Source organism: Sciurus carolinensis, chromosome 3 (genome assembly GCF_902686445.1).
Source record: "Sciurus carolinensis chromosome 3, mSciCar1.2, whole genome shotgun sequence".
NCBI classification, from domain to species: Eukaryota; Metazoa; Chordata; class Mammalia; order Rodentia; family Sciuridae; genus Sciurus; species Sciurus carolinensis.
In genome coordinates, this window is record NC_062215.1 from 124276225 (window position 1) to 124300478 (window position 24254).

The window sequence follows — 24254 nt, forward strand, 5'->3', positions numbered from 1 at the left end:
TGTGGCTCAGTGGTTGAGTGCCTGAATTCAATCCCCAGTACCCCACTGCCAACAAAAAGGTTAAAAAAAAAAAAAAAAAAAAAAAAGGAATTTGAATGTTTTCAGCAGGAAGAATAGATAGATACAGATAGATGACTAAGATATAGAAATGTTCCACCTGACTTAAATACTATGCAGTGTATACATACATCAAAATATCACATGGTACCCCATTGTTACGCACAATTTTTGTTTTTAGGTATCAGAAAAAAATTAAAAGACCCCAAACGAATGATTCAACTGACCTTACCTAGACTGCTGACCTCCAGAAAATGAGACAATTAATTTGTGTATTTTAAGATGCTCAGTATGTGGTAATTTGTAAGGCAGGAACAGAAAATTAATGTAGGAAGATGTACTTGTATCCCACAACTTCAAGGATAGCAGCACCTTATAGGCACAAAGTTTTCTGCGCTTTGATTGATTGATTGTGGTGTTACGGATTGAACCTAGGGCCTCATGCATGCTAGGCAAGCACTCTACAGCTGAGCTATACCCCAACTCTATAATTTCCTTCTTTTATCTTAGTTGAGTGCAAAAAATGCAAGAAATGATCCTAGAGCTCACCTTGGGAACAGCAATATGGTCATAATAGCAACTCTAAACCCAGGAGTCTAAAAACCTGTAGTCATGAGGTAGAAACATTTCACTCTTTCAAGTACCTCTGATTTCCTATACTAGGGAAATCTAAATAGAATGATTACACAACGATCCTCTCCAGTAAGAAACAACATGCACTTCAAGGTTGTCAAAAAGAATTAAAGAAAACAATATATGCAATTACAAGTTTATAGCAAGTTTTTCTGTGATATTTTTCTTTTCTTTTCTTTTTTTTTCTTTCCACTTCCTTTCTTTTTTCTTTCATTATTGGGTCCTTTAAAAATGAGCTATACCCCCTGCTCCCTTTCTCTCTCTTTTTAATTTATTTTCTTGGTACCAGGAATTGAACCCACAGGCACTTAACCACTGAACCACAGCTCCAGTCTTTTTATTTTGAGATAGGGTCTTGCCAAGTTGCCGAGGCTAGTCTCAAACTTATATCCTCCTTCTTAACCTCAGGAGTTGCTTGGATTTCAGGGTGTGCTACCATGCCTGGTAGGTCTCCCTAAATTTTGGAGGATAGCCTTGAGCTTTCAATCCTCCTCTCTCTGCCTCCTGGGTGACTGGGATTATAGCACACACCATCACACCAAGCTTACTTTAACTTTTGATATACATTCTCCTAATGCCTAATCAACACCTAATCTTACTCTCTTACTTTTAAGGCCAAAAACTAAAAATTACATATTACAATTATAATGCACCAATTAAAAAATGTAGAAAAAAGGGCAAATACTTTTTAAAACTACATATTTAATGTCAAAATCCTCTGAAAATTAAACTAATCTTTAACCCATTGATTTATTCATAAAATTGATGTTTATTTCATTAATAGAAATAAAACTCAAATGTGAGAAAAATATAAACCTAATTTTAATGAGAAAAGCAGCAGTTTTTGTTTTTCATCTACTCACAGAAGATATAGCAGATGTCTTTCACATACATTGTAATTCTTAAGAGTATACTAAAGTTTTGATGAAATTCCTCAAAGCTGATGGGACACACAAAGATCATGTCAGACTTCTTTTTTTATTTTTATTATTTTTTTGCAGTTGTAGATGAACAGAATGCCTTTATATTGCTTATTTTTATGTGGTGCTAAGGATTGAACCCAGGGCCTCACACAAGCTAGGCGAGCGCTCTGCCACTGAGCTACAGCCCCAGTCCCATGTCAGACTTCTTCAGACTATAGTACGAGTATGTAACTACCTCAGTATCCCAAAAATATTCTTTAATAAAAATATCAGTAGTCCAATTGTTAATTCAACTTCATTTTTAAAGTGAGTTGATTATTTTTAGTTCTCTAACCCCCGTTTTATGGAAGGTAAGCAAGTTCTTGCTTTACAGTTTAAAATTATAACAGAATAACATTGAAAGTATATAAATACAAATAACTTACAGATTAAGAGTTATGCATATGAAGTGAGTGGAAGTAAGATTTGTATATAGTTAGATTTGGTAATGGAATCAGTCATGTGTTATGATGTCCACAGCATTCTTTTACCTAAAGACAGATGAATGAAATATACCTATTGTTGCTTTTTACCCTCACTAATAACTTAGATTTTTTTGTAAAAGTAAAAAGAAAATAGAAATTCACAGTTCACTAAGAACTACAATAATTTATAGTCATCACCACTACTAATAATACATCGATTAAAATTTCTCATTTACAAAGAGGGCACAAACAAGATAAACTATAGTTTATATGTAACTCCCCTCATAACACTAGTAAACTCACCTCTCCCCTTTTCAAAGTATGTCCAACTTCAGGTAAGTGAAAGTGATATTACTAATGGGAAAAGCCCTCAATCCTAATTCATATTTCAACCATCATTAATATCTACTTTACCAACAACAAAAGACATCAGTGACTCTCAACAGTGTGGTTGAGAATTGATAATGTAGTTATATTACTTGAATAATTACTAAGGATTAAAAAAACAAACAAACATTAGGACTGGTTATTTTATCATAATCTCTTATGGGGAAGAAATAAAAGGTCTCACTAGATTGTTTACAGTGAAACTGGCACTGAAGAAAAAGACAATGGATTTTAAGAAAATTACAGTATATTTTTATCACCTCAAAACATGGACAGGCCATAATACTAAAAATCTGATATGGAAAAAGTTTAATTTGGGGAAAAGGGTCATACATGGAACAAAAAATGCGTGATACTCTCTTAAAATACGTGATACTCTCTTAAATGGATTTATGAAAATTCTAAATTAGTAAATTCCACCACGAATAAGTTCCTAGGGAAAACCCAACTTTGTTGCCAAAACTACCAAATTGGTATATTATCTTCAAGTCACATCATAAGTATCAAGAGGCTGTGCTATATTATTTCTGAATGAACTTCAACAATGATTATATGAGTTCTCATTAAGTTTCTGACAGTTTTAAGCATTGTAAAAACATTATTTGAATACTTAACAAGGTTTACAGTTAAATGTTATTCTCCTTAAAGGAAACTGAGGTACAGAGAAGACATAATTTGTTCCACGACATAACACAGCTCACAAGTGGTAGACTCGTAACAATCTGGCCCCTAAAAACCATCCCAAAACCCTGACTACATACTTACTATGTGCCAGAAGAAGATGTCAAAGAAACAAAACCTTAGTCAATTTGGTTATAACACACACATTCTTTATTTGAAGGATTACCTACAGGGCAATGAATTTGACATTTTGAATCTTAATAATTCAAAATGACAAATTCATAACACAGAAATCCTATGAAATCTAGAGTTAAGTCTATAGCCCTAAAACCCTGAATATGCCTGATCTTGTCTGAAATCTACAATTTAGAAAGTAGAAAAAAATGAAATACAAAATACTTGTCCCAACTATAAAATCATATGGTGGACTAAATAATCTTAAAACTACTAAATAAAACAACTTAGTTCCATTAATAATTCCAAATTAAGCAATCACATTTTATTTAATAAGCACAATCCCAAAGTCAGCAAAATTATGACAAAGCTACTGCATTCATAGTCTGATGGCACTGTAAACTTGTTCAGCTCTACTTGGGGAGAAGTAAAAACTTAGCAACTGTAGAAACATTTATATCCTTTCAGCAGTAATCCCACTTGAGATTAGTATTCTATATGAACAATTCAAAAGAAAAGAAAGATACATGAACAGAGCTGCTCAATTTGATGTTATTGAGAGGAATAAAGTAAAAACAATTATTTCCCCTTGGGGCATTTAGAATTGAGGAAATTTTAGCAGTAATTTGGCTATCACTTAATCATTACTACAAAAGTTAGAAAAGTAAAATAAAATGTATTTATGACATCTGTAAAAACTGTAGTATGTATGTGCAAATTAGAAGAAAACAAGAATAATGCAAACAATTATTCATTGGTATGGTAAAACTGGAGTTGATCTCTAATCAAACGGTGTTCCAATAAATCTTCAACAAATAAAAGGAAATATACTAAAGTAAGCGGTAAGTGGTAAAATTAAGAAACAAAAAACTAAAATTGGAAGAACAAAGCTACAAAGTCGGAATGCAAAAGATTAGGTTCTATATAGTAAACTAAGAAACATTTCAAAAATATTTATAAATTTAAGGTCAATGTTAGAGATGAAGGTAACCATGTACTAACTACCAAGTAATCAAGGTTCATTTGGTTATTTTGCCAATTACAATTATTCCCATTCCTTCTTCAACAATAATTATTATACCATATACTGAGTTCTCATTAGATTCCTGACATCATTTTAAGCATTGTATAAACATTATTTGAATGCTTACAAAAAAGGCTTTTAGGGCTGGGGATATAGCTCAGTTGGTAGAGTGCTTGCCTCACAAGCACAAGGCCCTGGGTTCAAATTCCCAGCACTGCAAAAAAAAAAAAAAGGCTTTTAGTTAAGTGTTATTCTCCTTAAAGGAAATTTTATTTATATCCCTTTTTGTTGAACAAATTTTTTTTTTCAAATCACTTTATTACCATTGCCAAAATGCCATGTCCAGCCCGAAAAATTTGCATTTAAGTAAGGAAGACTTTACTACTTTATGTTTTCTAAGGATATTTTAATTAGAAATACAAATTGATAGTAGAAAATGTTATGTCAGCTCTTTAACAAATAATTGGAGGGGTGCTTTTATTGGTGTTCATAATTTGGAAACTATATAGGATAGGTATTGTTTAAAAAAAAATCTTCTATCCATCAAAAACCTACCTATAACTAGCATTTACTCTCTAAATACTTTCTAATTATTTTAATTAGAAAAACAAAGAGAAAGAAATACCAGCTTATAGATATATTTCCCATTAGGAGGAAAAGCTTGAAGAAAAAATGAGTGGAATTAGCATGAATGGTGAAATTGTTTACCTGATATAGCAATTTAATTTAGTAGCAAACAACATAAATCATTAAAACTAAAGGTTTTCAAAATACAAAAATTTAAGTTAAAAAATTTAGGTGATTTCATGAGAGTAAATGCTAGTTATAGGTAGGTTTTTGATGGATAGAAGATTTTTTTTTAAACAATACCTATCCTATATAGTTTCCAAATTATGAACACCAATAAAAGCACCCCTCCAATTATTTGTTAAAGAGCTGACATAACATTTTCTACTATCAATTTAGTTTAAAAATATTCCTCCAAATAAAAAAAAACACAGGAATTTCTGGGTTACATATTTAATAGGTAATAATATAATGCCCTTAAGACAAAATAAGCTTTTTCATTATTTTAAAAAGAATGACAGGAAATGCAATCAGATCTACAGAAGGCATTATACACCTTAAACATACACAAAAGTTCCTGAAGATCCTTAACTGATAAATACAAAACACACCTAAGTTCTAAATTATTACAATATTAGATTTTAAAATTTAAAAACTCAATGGCAGTAACACCCTCAAAGCAAGAAGAAACATGTCTTAGGAAGACAGCACACACATCACTTGTAAATCTGAAAGATTCTTAGGATTTTATAAAAACTATTACACAATTATCAATAGCCTTAAAAATACATGAATTGTCTTAATTCTTTCTTAATGTGAATGGCGACCATTTTTTTTTTAACCATACTTGTCTAAAATATGACTATTACTGGCAATGGCAATAATGGTGGTTAGGAAGGTCTTCAAATACAACAAAAAGTGTGCTCAGATCCTCTGAGCAGTGTTTGTTCTGATTTCAATATACATTACATGCATGTATTGTGACTGTCTCCATAATGTATAATCCCTAAGAAATTGTTAACTTTCACATTATAATTTAGGGATTAGTCAAAAAGGACTAAGGTCCATCAGGAGTAATTCCTTTTACTCCAATATATTCATGATAGTTTTGCTCTTGGCTTCATCAGTTTTAAGACTCGCCAGTAAGGAAAGACAATTTTATACTACCTAGAGGCACAAAAATAATCTCCAGCTCCTCCTCCTTTTCCTAGCTTTGGTTCAAGGAGCAAGCATGGAACACACACACACATACACACACACAATCCCTCGGTCCTGGTCCCTAAGGCATTGATAAAAAGCACAGATAATTTCCCTACAGAAGCTCTGCAGTTCATCCATGCAGGTAAAAAACAGGAGACGATACTAGAGTCAATCTGCACCCACACTTCAGCCCCGCCCCACCTGGAAAAAGTGGGGGATGGCGGGAGAGTGAGTGTAGCAGAAAGGACAGAAAAGGCCGAGGGCTTCAGGTTCCAGGGTCTTCATACCATTCCTTACACCAGATTCCACCGAAATCTGGGACTCAGACCTTTTTCCAGCAGCGCCTCCCGATCTCCCCAAGCCATTACCAACAGGGTCCTCAACCGCCTGAGTCCTGGGTGGGGAGACCAGAATGGGCCCTCTGCCTGCCCAATCCAAGGACTGAGGAAGGGGGTCTCCACAAGGAGACCCAGACACAGTACTGGACGGATCCGTCGTGCGCCCAGGGACCTCTCTGAAGTGACCACAAGAGGAGATGGTAAATCGGAGGGAGGGGTCTAAGAGGAGCCGTTATTCCTTTTTCCTCTTCGTTAGGAAAGCGCGCGAGAGGGAGGGGCCGAAACAACCAGCGCCAGTTACCTAGCGGTCCCGTCCCGCCGCTCAGGCTCCTGAAGCCGAGGACGCGCGAAGCTGAGGTAGCGGCACTTTCACCACTGCCCTAAGGGATGGGGATCCGGGCAGCAGCGCCCGAAGGGATGGGAAGCGGGGGGTGGGGACTACGGTGAGCGACGTCGCCATGTTAGCGCCTTCTTTCTCCGTATCCCTACAGTCTCCAGTTCTTCGGCTCTCTCCCCATCACTACTCACCTTTCCAAGTCACTAATTCATGATCCCTTCCGTCACCCGGGTGCCCAGAGCACAGCCGTGTTTACAAACTACCCCTGGAGGAAAGGGCTGAGCCGCACTTTAAAGGCCACGGGCTCCCACAGGCTTCCGTCCTCTCTCGCGAGAACGGACTGACAACCCTTCTCTCCGCCCTACTCCCGGCATCCCCGCTTTCTTCTCGCGCCCCCCCTCTCCACGCGCACGCCCCTTCTTGCCTTTCCTCAGAGGGAGTGCCTCCGGGTCAGGTGATTCCGTCCGGCGTAGGGAAGGGGACGGGTCCTCAGGAAGGCGGGTTTGGAGAGGGCGGGAACCAAAGAATACTTGGATGATGACGATTGGACAAGCAGCCCGAAGGGCGGGAAGCTGCTCTGGCGCGGGCGGGACCAGAGAGCCAAAGGAGCCAAAGTAGCCCCTTCATAGCCAGGGGGCTGCGGAACGCTGTGATTGGCAGCCAGCCGGAGGCGGCAGTGGTTGTTGGGCGCGGGAGCAGGTGGCGGTGGAGGGCACCGGAGGAGATTGGCGGTGAGGTAAAGAAAGGTGAACCCTGGAAAGGCTGCAAGTGACTGCAGTGAAGGCAGGAAGCGGCCTCCAAGCCCAGCCCCGAGAGTTGGGTGTTAACGTTTTTTGTCACTTCCCGGCCTTTTCTAGGGATATGGGTAAAATGTAAGAAGGCGCGCCCCTGACGCCCCCTCCGCAGGCTGCCCGGAAGCCTGAGATGGGAAGCTTCTGTCAAACAGGCTTGGGAGGACAGATTTTGCCAGTAATCCCCATACCCCTACAAACCAAAAATAAGAAAAGCCCAAACCTACACGTCTAAAGAAAAACAAGATAGGTCAATTCTAAATAGAAAAGAAAAAGCCGAGTTCTAAGTTGGTTTTGTTCAAATTTTACTATGCTAAACCGGCGATTCTTCAACCTTTTTCTCAGCATCAAATGCAGTGTATGATGTTAGCAAATGGTTATGTTTGGTATCACCATAATTTAAAACAATGCAACAACCTATTTCTGAGAAAATGCTCCATACTATGGTGTGTTCGATTCTTTTATTTATAGATAAAATATGTCAATTTCAGTAGCGATCATTTCAATCCCTTATGATTTAAATAACCTCATATTAATGACTTAAAGAGGACCAAAAAAGAAAGTTATACCCCATTTGTGTACAATGAATCAAAAAAATAATAATAAATAAAATAGGCACTAAATACCATCTACTTTATAGGATTCTTGTGACTAATAAATGATTAAATATACATTAATACATAACATGTTTAGAACACTGTGAAATATACTAAGTAGTCAATAAATATTATCTGCTATTCTAAAAAAATAAGGAGGACCAAAGAACACATTAGAATATCACACAAAAATGGCACTCTTCCAATATTATTCTACTGCTTAGTAGGTTGTTGCAATACCTAAAAATGTCTGATAAGTTTGAAAATAACTTTTTAAAATGTATAGGGAAGACCATTTGATTAGTGTAACAGGACAAAAGGCCATCTTCACAACTGGATTTGATACAGGTACAGTCCTAAAAGCACAGAAAGAAGAATGGAGTTGAAAATATTCCTTCTTAATATTGCTTTATGATTCTCTATACAAACTAAAGATCTCAAAGTTAATTGTAGGGATATTGGTTGTTCAATAAATAGACAAGTTGAAAAATATGATCAGGAACCCTGTGAAAATTTGCAATAATTATCAAAAAAAAGCAAGCTTTTTTTCAATGCCTTGTTTTTTTCCATTTGTTAAAGACTGATTTCTAGTCTATAACAGAATTGTAATTGTCTAGTCACAAAATGTATTCTCAATCTTTCCACATCGAAGTGAAACATTGTTAGAAGAGTTTGGGGAAGAGTATGTAAGAGTTAATGAACGGGCAGTTCAATAATGATATCTGGCATGAAAGTGAAGTTCTAATGGCATTGGACCTTTTAATAGGTTTCTGGCCTGTGTACATGTATGTGAGCCAACTCAATCTTCTTTTAAAACCAATTTTAATTACCCAAGAAATATGAAAGAAGCCAAATTATTAACACTGGTTAGTTCTTAAAATGAAAGCACCATCCTATAATATCAGTAATATTGCAGTAGTGTTAATATAGTATAACACTAATTTTATCACCAAGACATCGTCTGCTCTGTTCTTATGATGAAAATGATAAACAAAAATGTGATTGACAGATCACAAATCATTAGATACAGAAAACATTCATGAAAATGGTGCTTCTCTCCATCTGACAAAATATCTGAGGAAAAAAACTATAAATGTTAAGGCATTTCAAAAGAACTTTGAGTCAATTAGAGTAGATTTTTTTAAAAAACTTTTTCCATTTGTACATATTAAAAATTTTAAATTATTTTCTCCAGTTTATTTTCATTTTCAATTGGCAGTACCTTTTAATTTAATTTTTTCTCCTTATTCCTCCTCCAGTTTGTAGTCAGTAGTTAATTTTGTAATGTACAAAACTGCTCTCCCCGCCCTTTCCATTGCAGCCATTTCCCCACCTCCCAACTACTGTCAGTCTGTGAACATCCTAGCTATCTATTGGTTTATCAGTCAGCTTGCAAGTATCCTTCTCCGTTATTGGTCCCCTGTTAACCCGGCAGAATTCAACTGCCTCAGGGTAGCTATCGGCCATCTTTTTTCTCTTGTTTTTCTCTCCCCTTGACTCACTTTCTTTCTCCTCCTCACTTTTCACACTCTTTCTTGTGTGCGCCCTTTGTCTTTCCCTTTCTTTTCCTCTCATTATCTCTCTTACCCTGCAGGGATACACTTCGTTTGCTTAATAAACTCCCTTATGTGATTTCCCATGTCCTGTGTGATTTTCTTGGGATCCCTTACAAATTTATCTACACAATACCTAGATGTTGTTGATTGTTTTGGGCATTGGACATTGAACCTAGAGGTGCTCAACCATTGAACCACATCCTCAGCCCTTTATTTTTTTAGACAGGGTCTCACTGAGTTGCTGAGGCTGGCCTTGAATCTGTGATCCTCCTGCCTCAGTCTCCTGAGTTGCTGGGATTACAGTTGTGTGCCACAACACCTGGCTAGAAAGTATTATTATTTTTGCAGTGAGGGGATTGAACCCAAGGCCTATGCATCCAAGGCAAACACGCTACTTTTAGGTTATATCCCCAACCCTCAAGAAACATGTTGTTTTTAAAAATTCTTTTGGAAGTTCTCTTAGATAAGAGAAGAATCATTTAGTAATATGACTAGTACTCTGATCTGTTTTGAAAACTCATTTTTAGCTTATTTTAAAAAGAGAAGTAATGCTTAAAGTGAGAAGAAATAAAGGTGTTGGGGGGGATGTGGAAACTATGCAAGAATTATTTATCTGAATTGGCAAGCTGGCAGTAAGCAAAGTGACTCACTTTAACTGCATACTTCTAGCTAAATTTCTTTACTATAGTTTTTCTACAAAGACAAAAACTAGATGAATGTAGTTGCTTTCTTCAGTTCTGATCCCATGAACCTGTACATCTCACTAATCCAAATCCTCATAAAATTCTGTCCTTTCCAGTTTTCTTTCTTAGCTCCTCAACTTTCAATATCCCCAGTAGTCCTAAAGTTCTCTAAAATCTTCTGTTTACAAATGCAAAACTCTTCTTCTGGGCCCCTTTGCCTCTCTAATGGTTCCACAAATGCATCTACCCAGTTTATTTTTAGGAGAATTAGTGAGGTTCTGGTGAATTTCCTTTAAGAACTCAGTATGAAATGATGGTCAGTGTGTACATATGTATTTCATTTTATGTCATCTACTCTTTGCTCATGTTTCCTATTTTTCTTATTTGGTGTCCTGATATAAGAGTACTAATCTGTCTGAAATATAATTATGTGAGTGCATATTGATAGCCTCTTGTGTAAGTACCTCAGGACATTCTTTTTCTGATGGATGTTTCAGATGTCAGAGCTTACATCTATTAGTAATTGCAGAATGTATATGTAACCAACAAAAGTAAAGTTTTAATAAGACAAAAATAAAATTCATGACTTCTGGATAAAACTAGTATCCTTTAGATACAAGAAGAGGCTAATTTAAAGAAAACTCGTTTCTATCATGAAAATGCTCACTACTGAAAGAACTGATGGTTGCCTCCAAATGCTCTCAGAACCTTCCAAATGCCACGGAATGTGCCATTTCAACCTTAGTTGGAAGTATTACAGGGCTGTTAATCCATTAATCTGTTACTAATCATTAAAATCCTACTAAAACCCTGCCAATGTACATATGGGAGGGGAAATAATTAATTTATAAAACAATCTCTGTTTATCTGTAGCTAAACAAAACACAGAATACTCCAGGGCTCTTGTGTCTGTCTAGTACAACTAGTAGTCTCAGGCTCAGGGAAAGAATCTCCACATTTTTATGGTATCTTCAAGATGTAGCCCCATACAGTGGATTGGCTGGGATTCTATCAGTGGGGTCAAGACAAATGTGTATGACATGATGTGAAAGGGGTGTAGCAAGTGGGGCATGACTACTCACTTGATGCTGGAGAGATGAGATGCGGACTATGTGGTCTGAGACATTTTAGTTGACTTTTTGGTAGTTTATACATCATGGCAGATTTTCTTTACTGCCCTAACAGCCCAGTATTTTCCTGCATGTTGCTGAAATTGCTGAAGTGGCCTATGTTTCAGTTTTTCTCAGCTCCTGGCCTTACTATGGAATTTTTATTCAGAACATTTCAAGTACAGGAATATCCACTTTCCAACCCAAATCATTTCTCAAAAAAATTTATAATGAATGAGTGTGGCATTATGGAGAAAACAAAGAACTGTGTTTATCTTCAAATTCAACCAATTAGCTTGTAAGACCAGAATGGAATTTAAGAGTCCTGTTTTCATCCTCGATAAGTGTCCCCTTTCATCTATCATCTGACTCACCTGAAAGAGGGGTTGTCATTATATTTGCTCTGCACACATTCTTAAGTTGTCACTAAAAGTAGATGGAACCATTCCTGGTTTAGTGTATTCTGGCATTCCATTGTCTACCTTCGTGGCTCTCCATAGGAAGCCTATCACCCTAAAGCCCTTGATAACAAAGCCATGAATTCCTATTGCCAAAACCAAGGGAGTCTCTCTGATCATCTAGACCCTTCTTGGACTAACACACTACTCTTTTCAAGTATCTTGTCTTTGACACAACCTCCGAGGTGAACTGTCAACTGAATGTCTTTTACTCGTAAAGCATCAATATTTATTGAGCATGAGCATTCCAGGCACAGCTCCTGGCTCTGAGGCTATAACTATAATTAAGACCAAGTTCCTTATGGAGTCTCTTATGGGGAATGATACACTAAATATATCAACAATAAGATAATTTAAATAATGTTAAGTACTATGGTGGAAATCAAGCAGGGATGTAATAATGTGCATTATAAGCTTATTCCTTTTATACAACTTCAGAGAACTTGAGAGTAGCAGACATTTTAGGTAGCTCTGGAGAGGTGGAAATCTGTGAACTCTCCTTTAGACACAAGTCTTGAGGGCATAATACTGAGTGTCCAACAGCTGAGATACCTAGCCAACCTGTGTAGATATTTGAGGAAGCAAACCCAAGGGCTCAACTGTAAGAAATTCTGGAATATTCATAGCTGGGAAGTGCTGACTCAACACTGTTGTTGAAAAGTAGCCATTTCTAACAAATATGGGTCCACTCAGGAGTCTCTGCCAAGATCAGTTGTAGGATGCTAGCTCATGCTAATTGGAGGAACAACTCAAAGCCCTTGGATTAGAATACCAATACAAAATACCAAAATCTATGGGACACTATGAAGGCAGTACTAAGAGGAACATTTATTGCATTGAGCTCATTTAATAAAAGGATAAAAATCAACAAATAAATGACCTAACAAATCAACACCAAAAACAGTAGAAGACAGGAAATAATTAAAATCAGAGCTGAAATCAATGAAATTGAAACAAAAGAAATGATCAAAAAAATTAACAAAACAAAAAGTTGGTTCTTTGAAAAAAATCCATAAATGTTTTAAACCCCTAGCCACACTAATGAAGAAAAGAAAGAGAAAACCCAAATTACTAAAATACATGATGAAAAAGGAAATATCACAACTGAAATGCAGAAAATAAATAGAAACTATTTTGAAAATTTATACTCCAATATTGAAGACATCGACAAATTTCTAGAGATATATGAGCTACCTAAATTGAATCAGGAGGTCATACACAATTTAAACAAAACAGTTTCAAGTAATGAAATAGAAAATGTCATCAAAAGCCTACCATTAAGAAAAGCCCAGGGGGCTGGGGAGATAGCTCAGCTGGTAGAGCGCTTGCTGCGTAAGCACAAGGCCCTGAGTTCGATCCCCACTACTGCCAAAAAAAAAAAAAAAAAAAAGCCCAGGACCACACAGATTCTCACTTGGGTTCTACAAGACCTTCAAAGAAGAATTACCAATACTCCTCAAATTTTATTCCATGAAATAAAAAAGGAGGAAACCCTTCCAAACTCATTCTATGAGGTTAAGATCACCCTGATACCAAAATCAGACAAAGATACCTCAAGGAAAGAAAACTTCAGACTAATATTCCTGATGAACATAGATACAAATATTCTCAATAAAATTCTGGCAAATTGCATACAAAAACATATTAAAAAGATAGTGCACCATGATCAAGTGGGGTTCATCCCAGGGATGCAGGTTGGTTCAACATATGGAAATCAATAAATTAATTTATATCAATATACTTAAAAACAAGAATAATATGATCATCTCAATACATGCAGAAAAAAAGCATTTGAAAAAATACAGCACCCCTTCATGTTCAAAACACTAGAAAAACTAGGAATAGTAGGAACATATCTCAACATCATAAAAGCCATATATGCTAAACTGAAGGCCAACATCATTCTAAGAGGAGAAAAATTGAAAGCATTCCCTCTCAAAACTGGAACAAAACAAAGATGCCCTCCTTCACCACTTTTATTCAACATTGTCCTTGAAACTCTAGCCAGAGCAATTAGAAGAAATTAAAGGTATGTAAATAGATAAAGAACTCAAACTATCACTATTTGCCAATGACATGATTCTATATTTAGAAGATCCAAAAAAATTCCACCAAAAAACTTTTAGAACTAATAAATGAATTCAGCAAAGGAGCAGGATATAAAATAAATACCCATAAATTAAACATTCCTATATATTAGTAATGAATCTACTGAACGAGAAATTAAGAAAACTACCCCATTCACAGTAGCCTCAAAAAATATAAAATACTTGGGAATCAATCTAACAAAAGAGGTGAAAGACCTCTACAATGAGAACTATAGAACACTAAAGAAAAAAATTGAAGAAAACCTTAGAAGATGGAAAGACCTCCCATGTTCATAGATAGTCAGAATTAATATTGTTAAAATGGCCATACTACCAAAAGTGTTATACAAATTTAATGCAATTCCTATTAAAATTCCAATCACATTCTTCATAGAACTAGAGAAAGCAATCATAAAATTCATTTGGAAAAATAAGAGAGCCATAATAGCCAAAGCAATCCTTAGCAAGAAAAGTGAAGCAGGAGGCATCACAAACTATACTACAGAGCTATAGTAATAAAAACAGCATGATATTGGCACCAAAACAGACATGTAGACCAATGATACAGAATAGAAGACACAGAGACAAACCCATAAATACAGCTAACTCATACTAGACAAAGGTGCCAAAAACATTCACTGGAGAAAATATACCCTATTCAACAAATGGCACTAGGAAAAATGGAAAACTATGTTTAACAAAATTAAATTAAACCTTTATCTCTCACCCTGCATGAATCTTAAAGTGGATCAAAGACTTAAGCACTAAAACAGAAGAAAAAGTAGGCCCAAATCTTCACCATGTCAGTCTAGGATCTGACTTCCTAACCAAGACCCCTAAAGTGCAAGAAGTTAAATCAAGAAACAATAAATAGGATGAATTCAAACTAAAAGCTTCTCGGCAAAAGAAACAATAATGTGAAGAGAGAGTCTACAGATTGGGAGAAAACCTTTACCACGTGTACCTCAGATAAAGCATTAATCTCTAGAATATATAAGGAACTCAAAAAACTTAGCACCAAAAAAAAAAAAAAAAAAAACAAAAACAAAAAAACCCAAACAATAAATGGGCTAAGGAACTGGTGAAGATCAACAAATATATGAAAAAATATTCAACATCTCTAGCAATTAGAAATGCAGATCAAAATGACTCTAAGATTTCATCTTACTCCAATCAGAATTACAATTATTAGGAATACAAAAAAAAAATACAAGCAACAATAAATGTCAAGGATGTGGGGAAAAGGTACACTCATACATTGCTGGTAGGAATGCAAATTGGTGCAACCATTATGGAAAGCAGTATTCGAGATTCCTCAGAAAACTTGGAATGGAACCACCATTTGACCCAGCTATCCCACTCCTCAGTTTATAGTCAAAATACTTAAAATCAGTATACTACAGTGATGCAGCCACATCAATGTTTATACACATTAGCTAAACTATGGAACCAATCTAGGTGTCCTTCAGCAGATGAATGGATAAGGAAAATGTGGCATATATATATATATATATATATATATATATATATACACACACACACAATGGAATATTACTCAGTTTTAAAGAAGAATGAAATTATAGCATTTGCTGGTAAATGAATGGAGTTGGAGAATATCACACTAAGTGAAATAAGTCAAACTCAAAAAATCAAAGGCCGAGTGTTTTCTCTGATATGCGGATGCTAATTCACAATAAGGAGCAGGGGTGCTAGGAAAGAATAGTTACTCTAGATTAGGTAGAGGGGAGTGGAGGGAGGGGAAGGGGTATGGGGGTAGGAAGGATAGTAGAGTGAAATAGACTTTATTACCTGGTACATATATGACTGCATGACTGATATAATCCTACAATATGTATAATCAGAAAAATGAACTCCATTTATGTATGATTTATCAAAATGTATCCTACCGTCATGTATAACTAATTAGAAAATTTTAAATTTTTTTAAAAAGCCCTTGGGTTTATGAGTTCCTTTTGACTTGGGGTCAATCAATTCCTCTCTTCAATATTTAAGCTCCCTTGAGAAAAAAAAAATCTAAGTTACTAAACATCTGAGAAGAGATACATTATGTCAATCAGAATAAAAATGTATAAATTCTTGCCAGGAAACTGGGTCAATGTTTTGAGTGTAAACAGTTGATAGTTTAAAAAATATGACCTACAGAGAGGTTTACCCTCAATTTATAAAATTGACACCTCTACAGTTTTAAGTGCAATGACATACCAACTGTTTTCTCACTTAAAAATTAGAGCAGTGGTTCTTAAGCTTTTTGGTTTGGGGACTCTGAGCTGTATAATAACACATTTATATAAATAATATTTTTTTTAAAAAAAACTACACATATTGCAGAACAAAAGTAGAAAGGCATTTTTTTCCCATTTTTGAAAGTTGCTAGGTCATGCTTAGTAGAAGACAGCTGCATTCTTGTATTTTTTTCTGCATTTGATCTGTCTGTTGTGGTATGATGTTTTGAAGTACTAACAAAAATCTAGATTCACAGCTATGGAGGTAGGAAAGAGTCTTGAGACCCCACCAGAAGTTATCAGACTCCACTTTGAGAATCATCAGGTTAGCAAACATTCCAATGCAAGAGGAAAAAAGTTCCCAAATGAATGAGTTAACAGTTTTAAAAGATGAGGGATCTGAGTCATGGCATACTGGGAAATGTAGTATTCCAGTACCGTGCTTCTCAAAGTTTAGTATGTAAACAGATCGCCTGAGATCCTTGTTAAAATGCAGATTCCACTTGTAAAATTTTACCTTTTGTTTAAAATTATATAAAAATACAAAATTCATCATTTCCCCCCAATAATTTTTTTCCTCATTACCTGTAACTTAGTTACACTGCAAATCAAAGGATAAGCTTCCGAATCAAGGAAGATCTGAATTTGGATCTGCCTTTGCCACTTAATGGCTATGTAATTTGGAGAAGTAACTGCTCAGAGCTTATTTTTCTTTAAATCTAGGAGATGAATCCCAATTTTGCAGGGTTGTCATTAAGACTGATAGTATATAGAAAGCTTCTAGTATAGAGAATAGCACTCCTTAGATGCACAAGTCCTCTCCTCTCCTGATTCCTTCTGGAAGTCTAAGCATTGAATTCTATTGACACTACTTTTGCAGTCTTTAGAATACTTGATGCCAACTTCCTAGACTAGGCCCTCTTTACCTCTCAGCAAAGTTACTATATCAACCATTGGTCATTGCTGACTCCAGTCCATCCCATACATTAGTCTTATATTAACCCTTTTAAAACAGCTCTAAACTTTCAATGGCTACCTGTGGTCATATGAATAAAATCTATACATAATTTGGCTCAAATCTACCTTTTAGTCTTATCTAACACTACTTCCCTCCTATGCCAAACAATGCTTTTTTTTCCTCACATACCAATGCTTTGCTGATTTACCTTTCTTTAAGCTATTCATTAGCCAAGATACCCTCTTACTCTGCCCGTCCTCATTATACGCTCCTCAAAGTTTATCTTAAATTGTAGACAAATGGCACTTTTTCATGTGATCGTTTCATTGGAAAATTATTTCTTTCCCCATTTCACTTTGAATTTGTATGCATGTATAGTGTCCATGGCTAAATAAGAGCTTTTTAGTTCAAAGACAGATTTCATGCTCAAATCTAACTTTGAATTAATCCCAAGACATAAAAATATCAAATTTCTGCATAAAGGAAAAGAAACAAACATTCCTAAATAAAAAGCATGCCTGAAAATCTGAAGTGCCTTAAGGAACAACATTCTGGGTAAATATGGTTGAACTGGTCTCTTATCACTCTAGAGTACTCTTGCCCATTGAAAATTTTTAAATAAGCCAAATACAAAGGAAAACTATTTCATGTCTGGTTGGTGTGGAAGTAACATCTGTGTCATTGTCTATTCAGAAATAAGTTAGTAAAAAGCATTTACCATTAATATTTGTTTGCAAAGCTCAAAAAACTGAGGTAGTACTTGCTATAAAAATAGTAAATAAACATTTCTGCTGACACAGCTGCTATATTCCAGTTACATATTTCCAATGTCAGTAATCTGTTACAGGAAATAAAAATAAAACGGTAAGTTAAAGGATATGTGCCAGGAAATTGGAACTTTGATGCAGTATTTTGTTTCTCCATCTAGGTAAAATAAATATGCTGTAGTTATACTTCTAAGTTATACTATTTCTAAAGACCTTTTCCCCCCCTCAGTAACCTGAGGACCATGCAGCCACAGCTTGGTTATTTCCTTATATACCTGGGATTCCCTCAGCTGTAGCATCTCTTCCAAAAAACCTGTTCCAAAACCAATGTTTCAAGGTTTTTGAATAACCAAGCCAATAACAAGTTAACAAGTTAACAAACTGATTAATTTAAAATGAACTTGGAACAAAGGACTAAATAAAGTATTTTATTTCCATATTTTTTAAATGTGTGATTTTTCTATGTACTTTGTTACATAGTACCTTCTAACTGTAGTAAAATACGTGTAAAATTTGCCATATTTAAAGTTTCAAATTCAGTGACAATACACTTGGAACGTTGTACATTGTGCAATCATCACTGTTTATTTCTGTGACATTTTTGTCACTCCAAAATGAAACCTCATGTCCTTTGAGTGGTCATGCCCCATTCTCCCTTTCCCCTAGTCCCTAGTAACAACTAACCGGCTTTGTCTCTATGGATTGGTCTATTCTGGGTATTTTATATAAATGGTCATACATCTGTGGCTTGTTGTTTCTGGCTTCTTGCACTTAGCATTTCTGAATATTTATCCATGTTTAGCCTCTATTAGTACTTCATTCCTTTTTATGGTTGTATAATACTTACTATATGGAAATACCACATATTCTGCATATCTGTTCATCAGGTGATAGACATTTGGTTGTTTCCACCTTTGGGCTATTGTGAACAGTGCTGCTATGAATATTGTGTAAAAAAAAATTTTATTTGGTACTGGGGACCAAACCCAGGAGTGCTTAACCACTGAGCCCCAGCCCCAGCCCCTTTTAAAAAAATATTTAGAGACAGTCTTTTTTTGAGACAGTCTTGCTGAGTTGGTTAGGGCCTCACTAAATGGCTGAGGCTACCTTTGAACTCACAATCCTCCTGCCTCAGCCTCAGAAGCTGCTGGTATTACAGGCATGTGCCACCACATCTAGCAAGTAAAATTTTTTGTTTGAATACCTATTTTCAATTTTTTTGGTTATAGATTCAGGCATGGAATTATTGAATTATATAAAAATTTTATTTACATTGTTGAGTTCAAATACTGGGTAATGCTGTTCAAGAAAATAGTTTGGGCTCCAAGAATCTTGTATTTGGTATAGACTACATGATTAGTCAACTAAATATGTAGTTGTAGCTCTAGCAGTGTTCACCTGTTTTTGGCAGTTCTGGAGATTCAACCCAGGGGTTTCTTTACCACTGAGATAATCCCCATCACCCTTTCCCCTCTATTTTTACATAATCTTTAAAATTTTGAGACAGGCTTCCACCAAGTTGCAGTGGCTGATGTTGAACTCGAGATCCCTCCTAAAGTGTTGGATTACAGGTGCATGCCATCAGGCCCAGCCCTCACTTCACTTTATATGAAGTTGCAATATATGGATAAGTAGTGATTCTCAAACAGTATGCACAAAAATTACCTAGGAAGTCTTTTAAAACAAGAACCCTAGTTGATTTTTACAAAGTCTTTCCACCATTCAGAAATTCTTATATCTGACTATTCTTTCTCAGTTCAGATCAAATTAGGAAGAGAAGAGTAAATGGGTAAAATGCAGCTTTCCTAATTGTCCTAAAATTTTTTTAACCTTCAAACAAACCCTGACACTCACAAATAATATGATGGGACAGTTTATTTGCTATGGGAAAACAGTCTTTCTATAGTAGCACCACTTTCTTTTAATAGGAAAAGTCCAACCAAGGAATGACATACAGTATTAGAAGCAAGATAATGTTGAACCAGCAATCATTTCCAGGACTCCTACTATGAACATGCTAGCAACAGCAATAAGCAGTCTTTAGCAACTTTTAGTTTTTAAAGATGTAACCAATTCAGTTCACTTTTTGATAGTAGTTTTAATAAGAGTCTTGTTCAAGTAAGAAATTAGCTGCCAGTTAGATTAAGTCCCTTTCTTAGAAGACAGATGGTGATTCATTACAGACATACAATTATTTAATGTGAGATTTAATGAAAAATAAAAATCACATTCCTTCCACTTTAAGTTTTGAAATTCTAAAAAGTTGACATGACTTATTTTTAGATCCAGCTGTGTAATACCAGCCAAATCAACTTGAAAAGTGATTGTTTCCAAGTATTCTAATTCATGTTAACCCTTAAAAAGAAAACCATCAAGGAATTAACTATCCTGTTTTAATTAATCATATTTCATAGAAGCTCAAAGGACTAAAATATTTCTCATTTATATGAATAAACAAAAGGCCCATGAATTACAATGTGTAGAACACTATACAAAAGAATTCCCATAAAAATTACATTAGGCTCTTTTTAGTAACCACTGAGACGACTACTATAGCTTCCTCTGAATTGGATAGCATCTGCCTGAATGCGTCTTCTTTCTGATGATCTAAATTTAGATAAGTACAAATCACAGCAAAAATTAAAGTTTTCATCTTTAATGAAATGACTTTGGAAATAACGTACATTTCCATGACACCAACACTACAGTTTTCGGAGTCACAGTAAAATACACGGAATTACATCCATAATTACTATGAATGCCAACATTTCAAGCAGTAATTTGTTACATGGCAAACAAGATCAAGAAAGCGACCATCAAACAAAAGAGACCCATAGCTTCAGACAAGGCAAATCCCAGGATAGCATACGAGAACAGCTGCTGCTTCAGCGAAGGGTTTCTAAAAGAGATACAACACATATGATTGTTACTTAGAAATATTAATTTTTACATATTTGGTAAATGTTAAAGAATCAAATTACTAGTGTGGTGATCTTATAAACTGGAAAGTCTATCTAAAGGGTATTTGCCTAGGTCTCTTTTGCTTCTTTCTACTTTTTACTGCAATCCTAATCATAAGGCATAAAGCTAGGTAACTGTCTGTATAACAATTTATTTGTTTTTTCAATGCTTGGGATTGAACCCACGGCCATGAGCATGCAAGGCAAGTGCTCTACCACTGGGCCACATCCCTAGTCCTTCTGTATGTCAGTTTACATGGTTAGTTTACATTCATTTTGAGGAGTCTTCACATTCTTCTTATTCCTCTGATTAAGTGAGATAATGCATAAAGAGCCTCAAAATAAAATGCAAGACACACAGCAGGCACTTAAAAAGTTACAATTATTTTGCTAGCTTTCTAAGTTTCCAACTATTTCTTTTAACTTATTCAAGTACAGAAATGATTACCTGGCATAACCAATGATAAGGCTGCCAAAGACTGTTCCAATACCAGCACCAGAACCAGCCACTCCTACTGTTGCAGCACCTGCACCAATAAATTTGGCAGCAGTATCAATGTCTCTGCTGATTGCACTGGTCTGAAACTCCCTTCGGATTAGCTGACATTCACCATTCTGGGCCCCATTAAAAACTGTAGAGCCCTAGAGAACAGGAAATAAAAGCAAAGGTCAAATCAGTAATCATAGCTATTTTAATTACTGTACTGTTAAAATGATAACTACTTTACTATATTGTAGTTGAGTATGAACAGAGTGATATGGCACAATGGAAAAATAAGACATTAGAATAATTCTAAACTTATAGAATACTGATAATACCATCTATACCTTATAAAGTTGTTAAAATTAAGAAACATATATAAATATGCTTTGTGTAGGAGGTAAGGGAGTGTACCAGGGATGGAACTCAGGTGTGCTCTACCACTGAGCTACTAGTTCTTTTTATATTTTATTTTTGAGATGGTCTTGCTAAATTGCTGAGGTTGGCCTCAAATTTATGATCCTCCTGCTTCAGCCTCCCGAGTCACTGGAATTTCAGTTGTATGCCACCATGCCTGGCTAAACATGCTTTGTAATACAACAGGTGTTTCAATAACTGTGGCTATTACAATCTTAAGTACTGGCAACTCAGAACTAGAGGCTTATATATATTTTTTAATAAAAGAGTAGAAAAAGACTGCCCTCAAACTAATCAGTAATGAGACCCTACACCACAACTGCTCACCTTCACTATAATCAAAACTGTTAGATTTGGTGTATTACCTAATTTCTATTACTACTACTCTTACCTCTCCAGGTCTAGTCTCTGGTCGAGATAACACTGATACAGAGATTGGTCTGTATGTAACTCTGGATCCAGCTCGGATCTATTAATTAAAAGATTCCAAGTATTAAAAATACAGAAAGACTTCAGTGGTGTTTCTTGTACCTTGAGTTCTAAAAAAGCATGTAGTAACAATGGATCAGATACATATCTGTATTAACTCTTATCTTGGCTGTTTGGTCATTTGCAATACAAGAAGCAATTTTAATAAAGTTTCATGCTAATAAAATTGTAAAACTTGCCCTATAATTTATAATACTTTGCAAAAATTCTAAGAACAATTAGTTAAAAAGAATGAGTATTGCTCCAAATAGTTCAATTATTGTAGTGCTACAATTCAGGGAACACCCCACATTCTTTGTGACGTTTACATGGATTAACAGGTATATTAGGTAAGTTACTCTATAAATGTTGTCATTTAAAATAGCTCAACAGTTAATATAAAATCCACTATTTCCAGGGTGCCAACTAATTATAAAATCACACAAGGAGTTTAAGCAATTTTACATCGGTTTAACAATCAGAGAAATCTCTCATCGTAAGGACATACTCTAGAGTCCGGTTTCTCTGCCCTTGAGTGTCCACCACACTAAGGTCACAGAAAATTCTTTCATAACCAAGACTTGATTCTCTAAGACAAACCCTCCAGATTTAGACTTCACCTAAAGCTTCCAAAATGGTTATAGAAATAATATCCCAGCGGCGGAAAGACTCTGGGTTTCCCCACCACCTTTCTCCACCCACGCATGGTAAGGCAAAGTCCCTCCCTCTGCAGCAGCAAGTTTGACCTACAGAGAGGCACCGGCGAGCGCTGCAGCGGTGAACTAGGCCTCAGCTTCCCCCTATTTTGCACCCAGTACTCCAACCTTCGCGTTCACCACGGCCCAAGAGAGGGAGGCGATGGGGGAGGGGGCATTCCGGGTGGAGGAGCAAGGAGGATTTGACCTACACAAAGTGGGGCCTGACAGGGAGGCCTGGGCTGCTCTCCACCGCCATAGTGGAGGACAGCTGAGGTCTGAGACATCCCAGGACTAGGAGGAAGGCCAGAAAAGGGCATTAGGTTAAGAGGTGAGGGGACTGCTGTTCCCAGGAGGGCGGTGTGCCCCGCCCGCAGATTGCCCCATTCAAGAACGTGAACTCTTCAGGCCCAGAGGCCTGGCCCTTGGTCCCCCGGCCCAGCCTGGGCTACACACCAGAGCGGGGGTGCAGGCGAGCTTGGCGCAGGCGAACATCTTAGACTCCTCGGGGTGGCGGGGTTGGAGGATGTGGGTGATAGGCGACGTGGGCTCCTCTCCCGCTTCCTCTCTGCGGAGGCAAATAGGCTTAAGGTCATGTGCTCTCCAGGGGCCTGTCCTTCCCACCCAGGCCCCGAGGGCCCCCGTGCACGCCGTCAGCTTGGGCCCCGTGCCCAACTAGGCACCAGCAGAATGAATGGGTCCCTTCTGGGCGCTGCTCCACCCTGGCCAGGCCCAGCTTTCGCGCCCTCCACTTACCTTCCCGGGAGGTGGCGGCTGCTGCGGCGGCAGAGGTCGAAGGAGTGGGGCTGGGCGCGCAGGCGCGGTGCGGCTCTTATCCGTGCTGCAGCACCCGGATGGAGAAGGCGGAGTGTCGGGTGCACTCGGGAAGACGCTCAAGGTCACTTTGTAACAACTTTATTTGTAGCCAGCTGGGAAGGACAAAGAAAGCCTTCTGGTGATGGGCTGGCGGCCCGGGGAGATGATGATATTGAAGACTAGCTCTGAAATAGCGGACCGAACGGGTATTTGGCTTCTGATCTGGCAGGATAATAGTGGGCCTTTTTCTTTACATTCACACTTTGTGAGATTTGGTCTTTTACCAGTTGCTACTTATTTTTTGTAGAAGGTCTCCTTCCTGATCATTCTTCTCTGTGAAAATGGGAAGGGCATGGCGGAGGGATGTTCATTTACTACTTGACAAGAAATTAGTGAAGCTATTTCTTTAAAGGAACCTGGAAAAGGGTTTCATAAGTATGGTTA

The 24254-nt window shown here is 36.7% G+C and overlaps 2 protein-coding genes across 2 annotated transcripts in view; both read right to left on the reverse strand.

The window, feature by feature from the left end:
* Positions 1 to 7104, reverse strand: part of Atf2 (activating transcription factor 2) — a 93715-nt gene extending 86611 nt beyond the window's left edge. Inside the window, 2 exon segments of the mRNA XM_047544600.1 lie at positions 4411 to 4497; positions 6917 to 7104. The gene's annotated coding sequence lies outside the window, so the exon portion shown is untranslated.
* A 13509-nt stretch (positions 7105 to 20613) lies between these two features.
* Positions 20614 to 23863, reverse strand: Atp5mc3 (ATP synthase membrane subunit c locus 3). The gene is made up of 5 exons (XM_047544855.1): positions 23751 to 23863; positions 23451 to 23562; positions 22223 to 22300; positions 21382 to 21575; positions 20614 to 20872 (listed from the first exon to the last, which is right to left on the reverse strand). Exons 2-5 carry the CDS (start codon positions 23487 to 23489, stop codon positions 20758 to 20760), a joined length of 426 nt encoding a protein of 141 aa, XP_047400811.1. The 5' UTR covers positions 23490 to 23562; positions 23751 to 23863; the 3' UTR covers positions 20614 to 20757.
* Between the last annotated feature and the right edge of the window lie 391 nt (positions 23864 to 24254).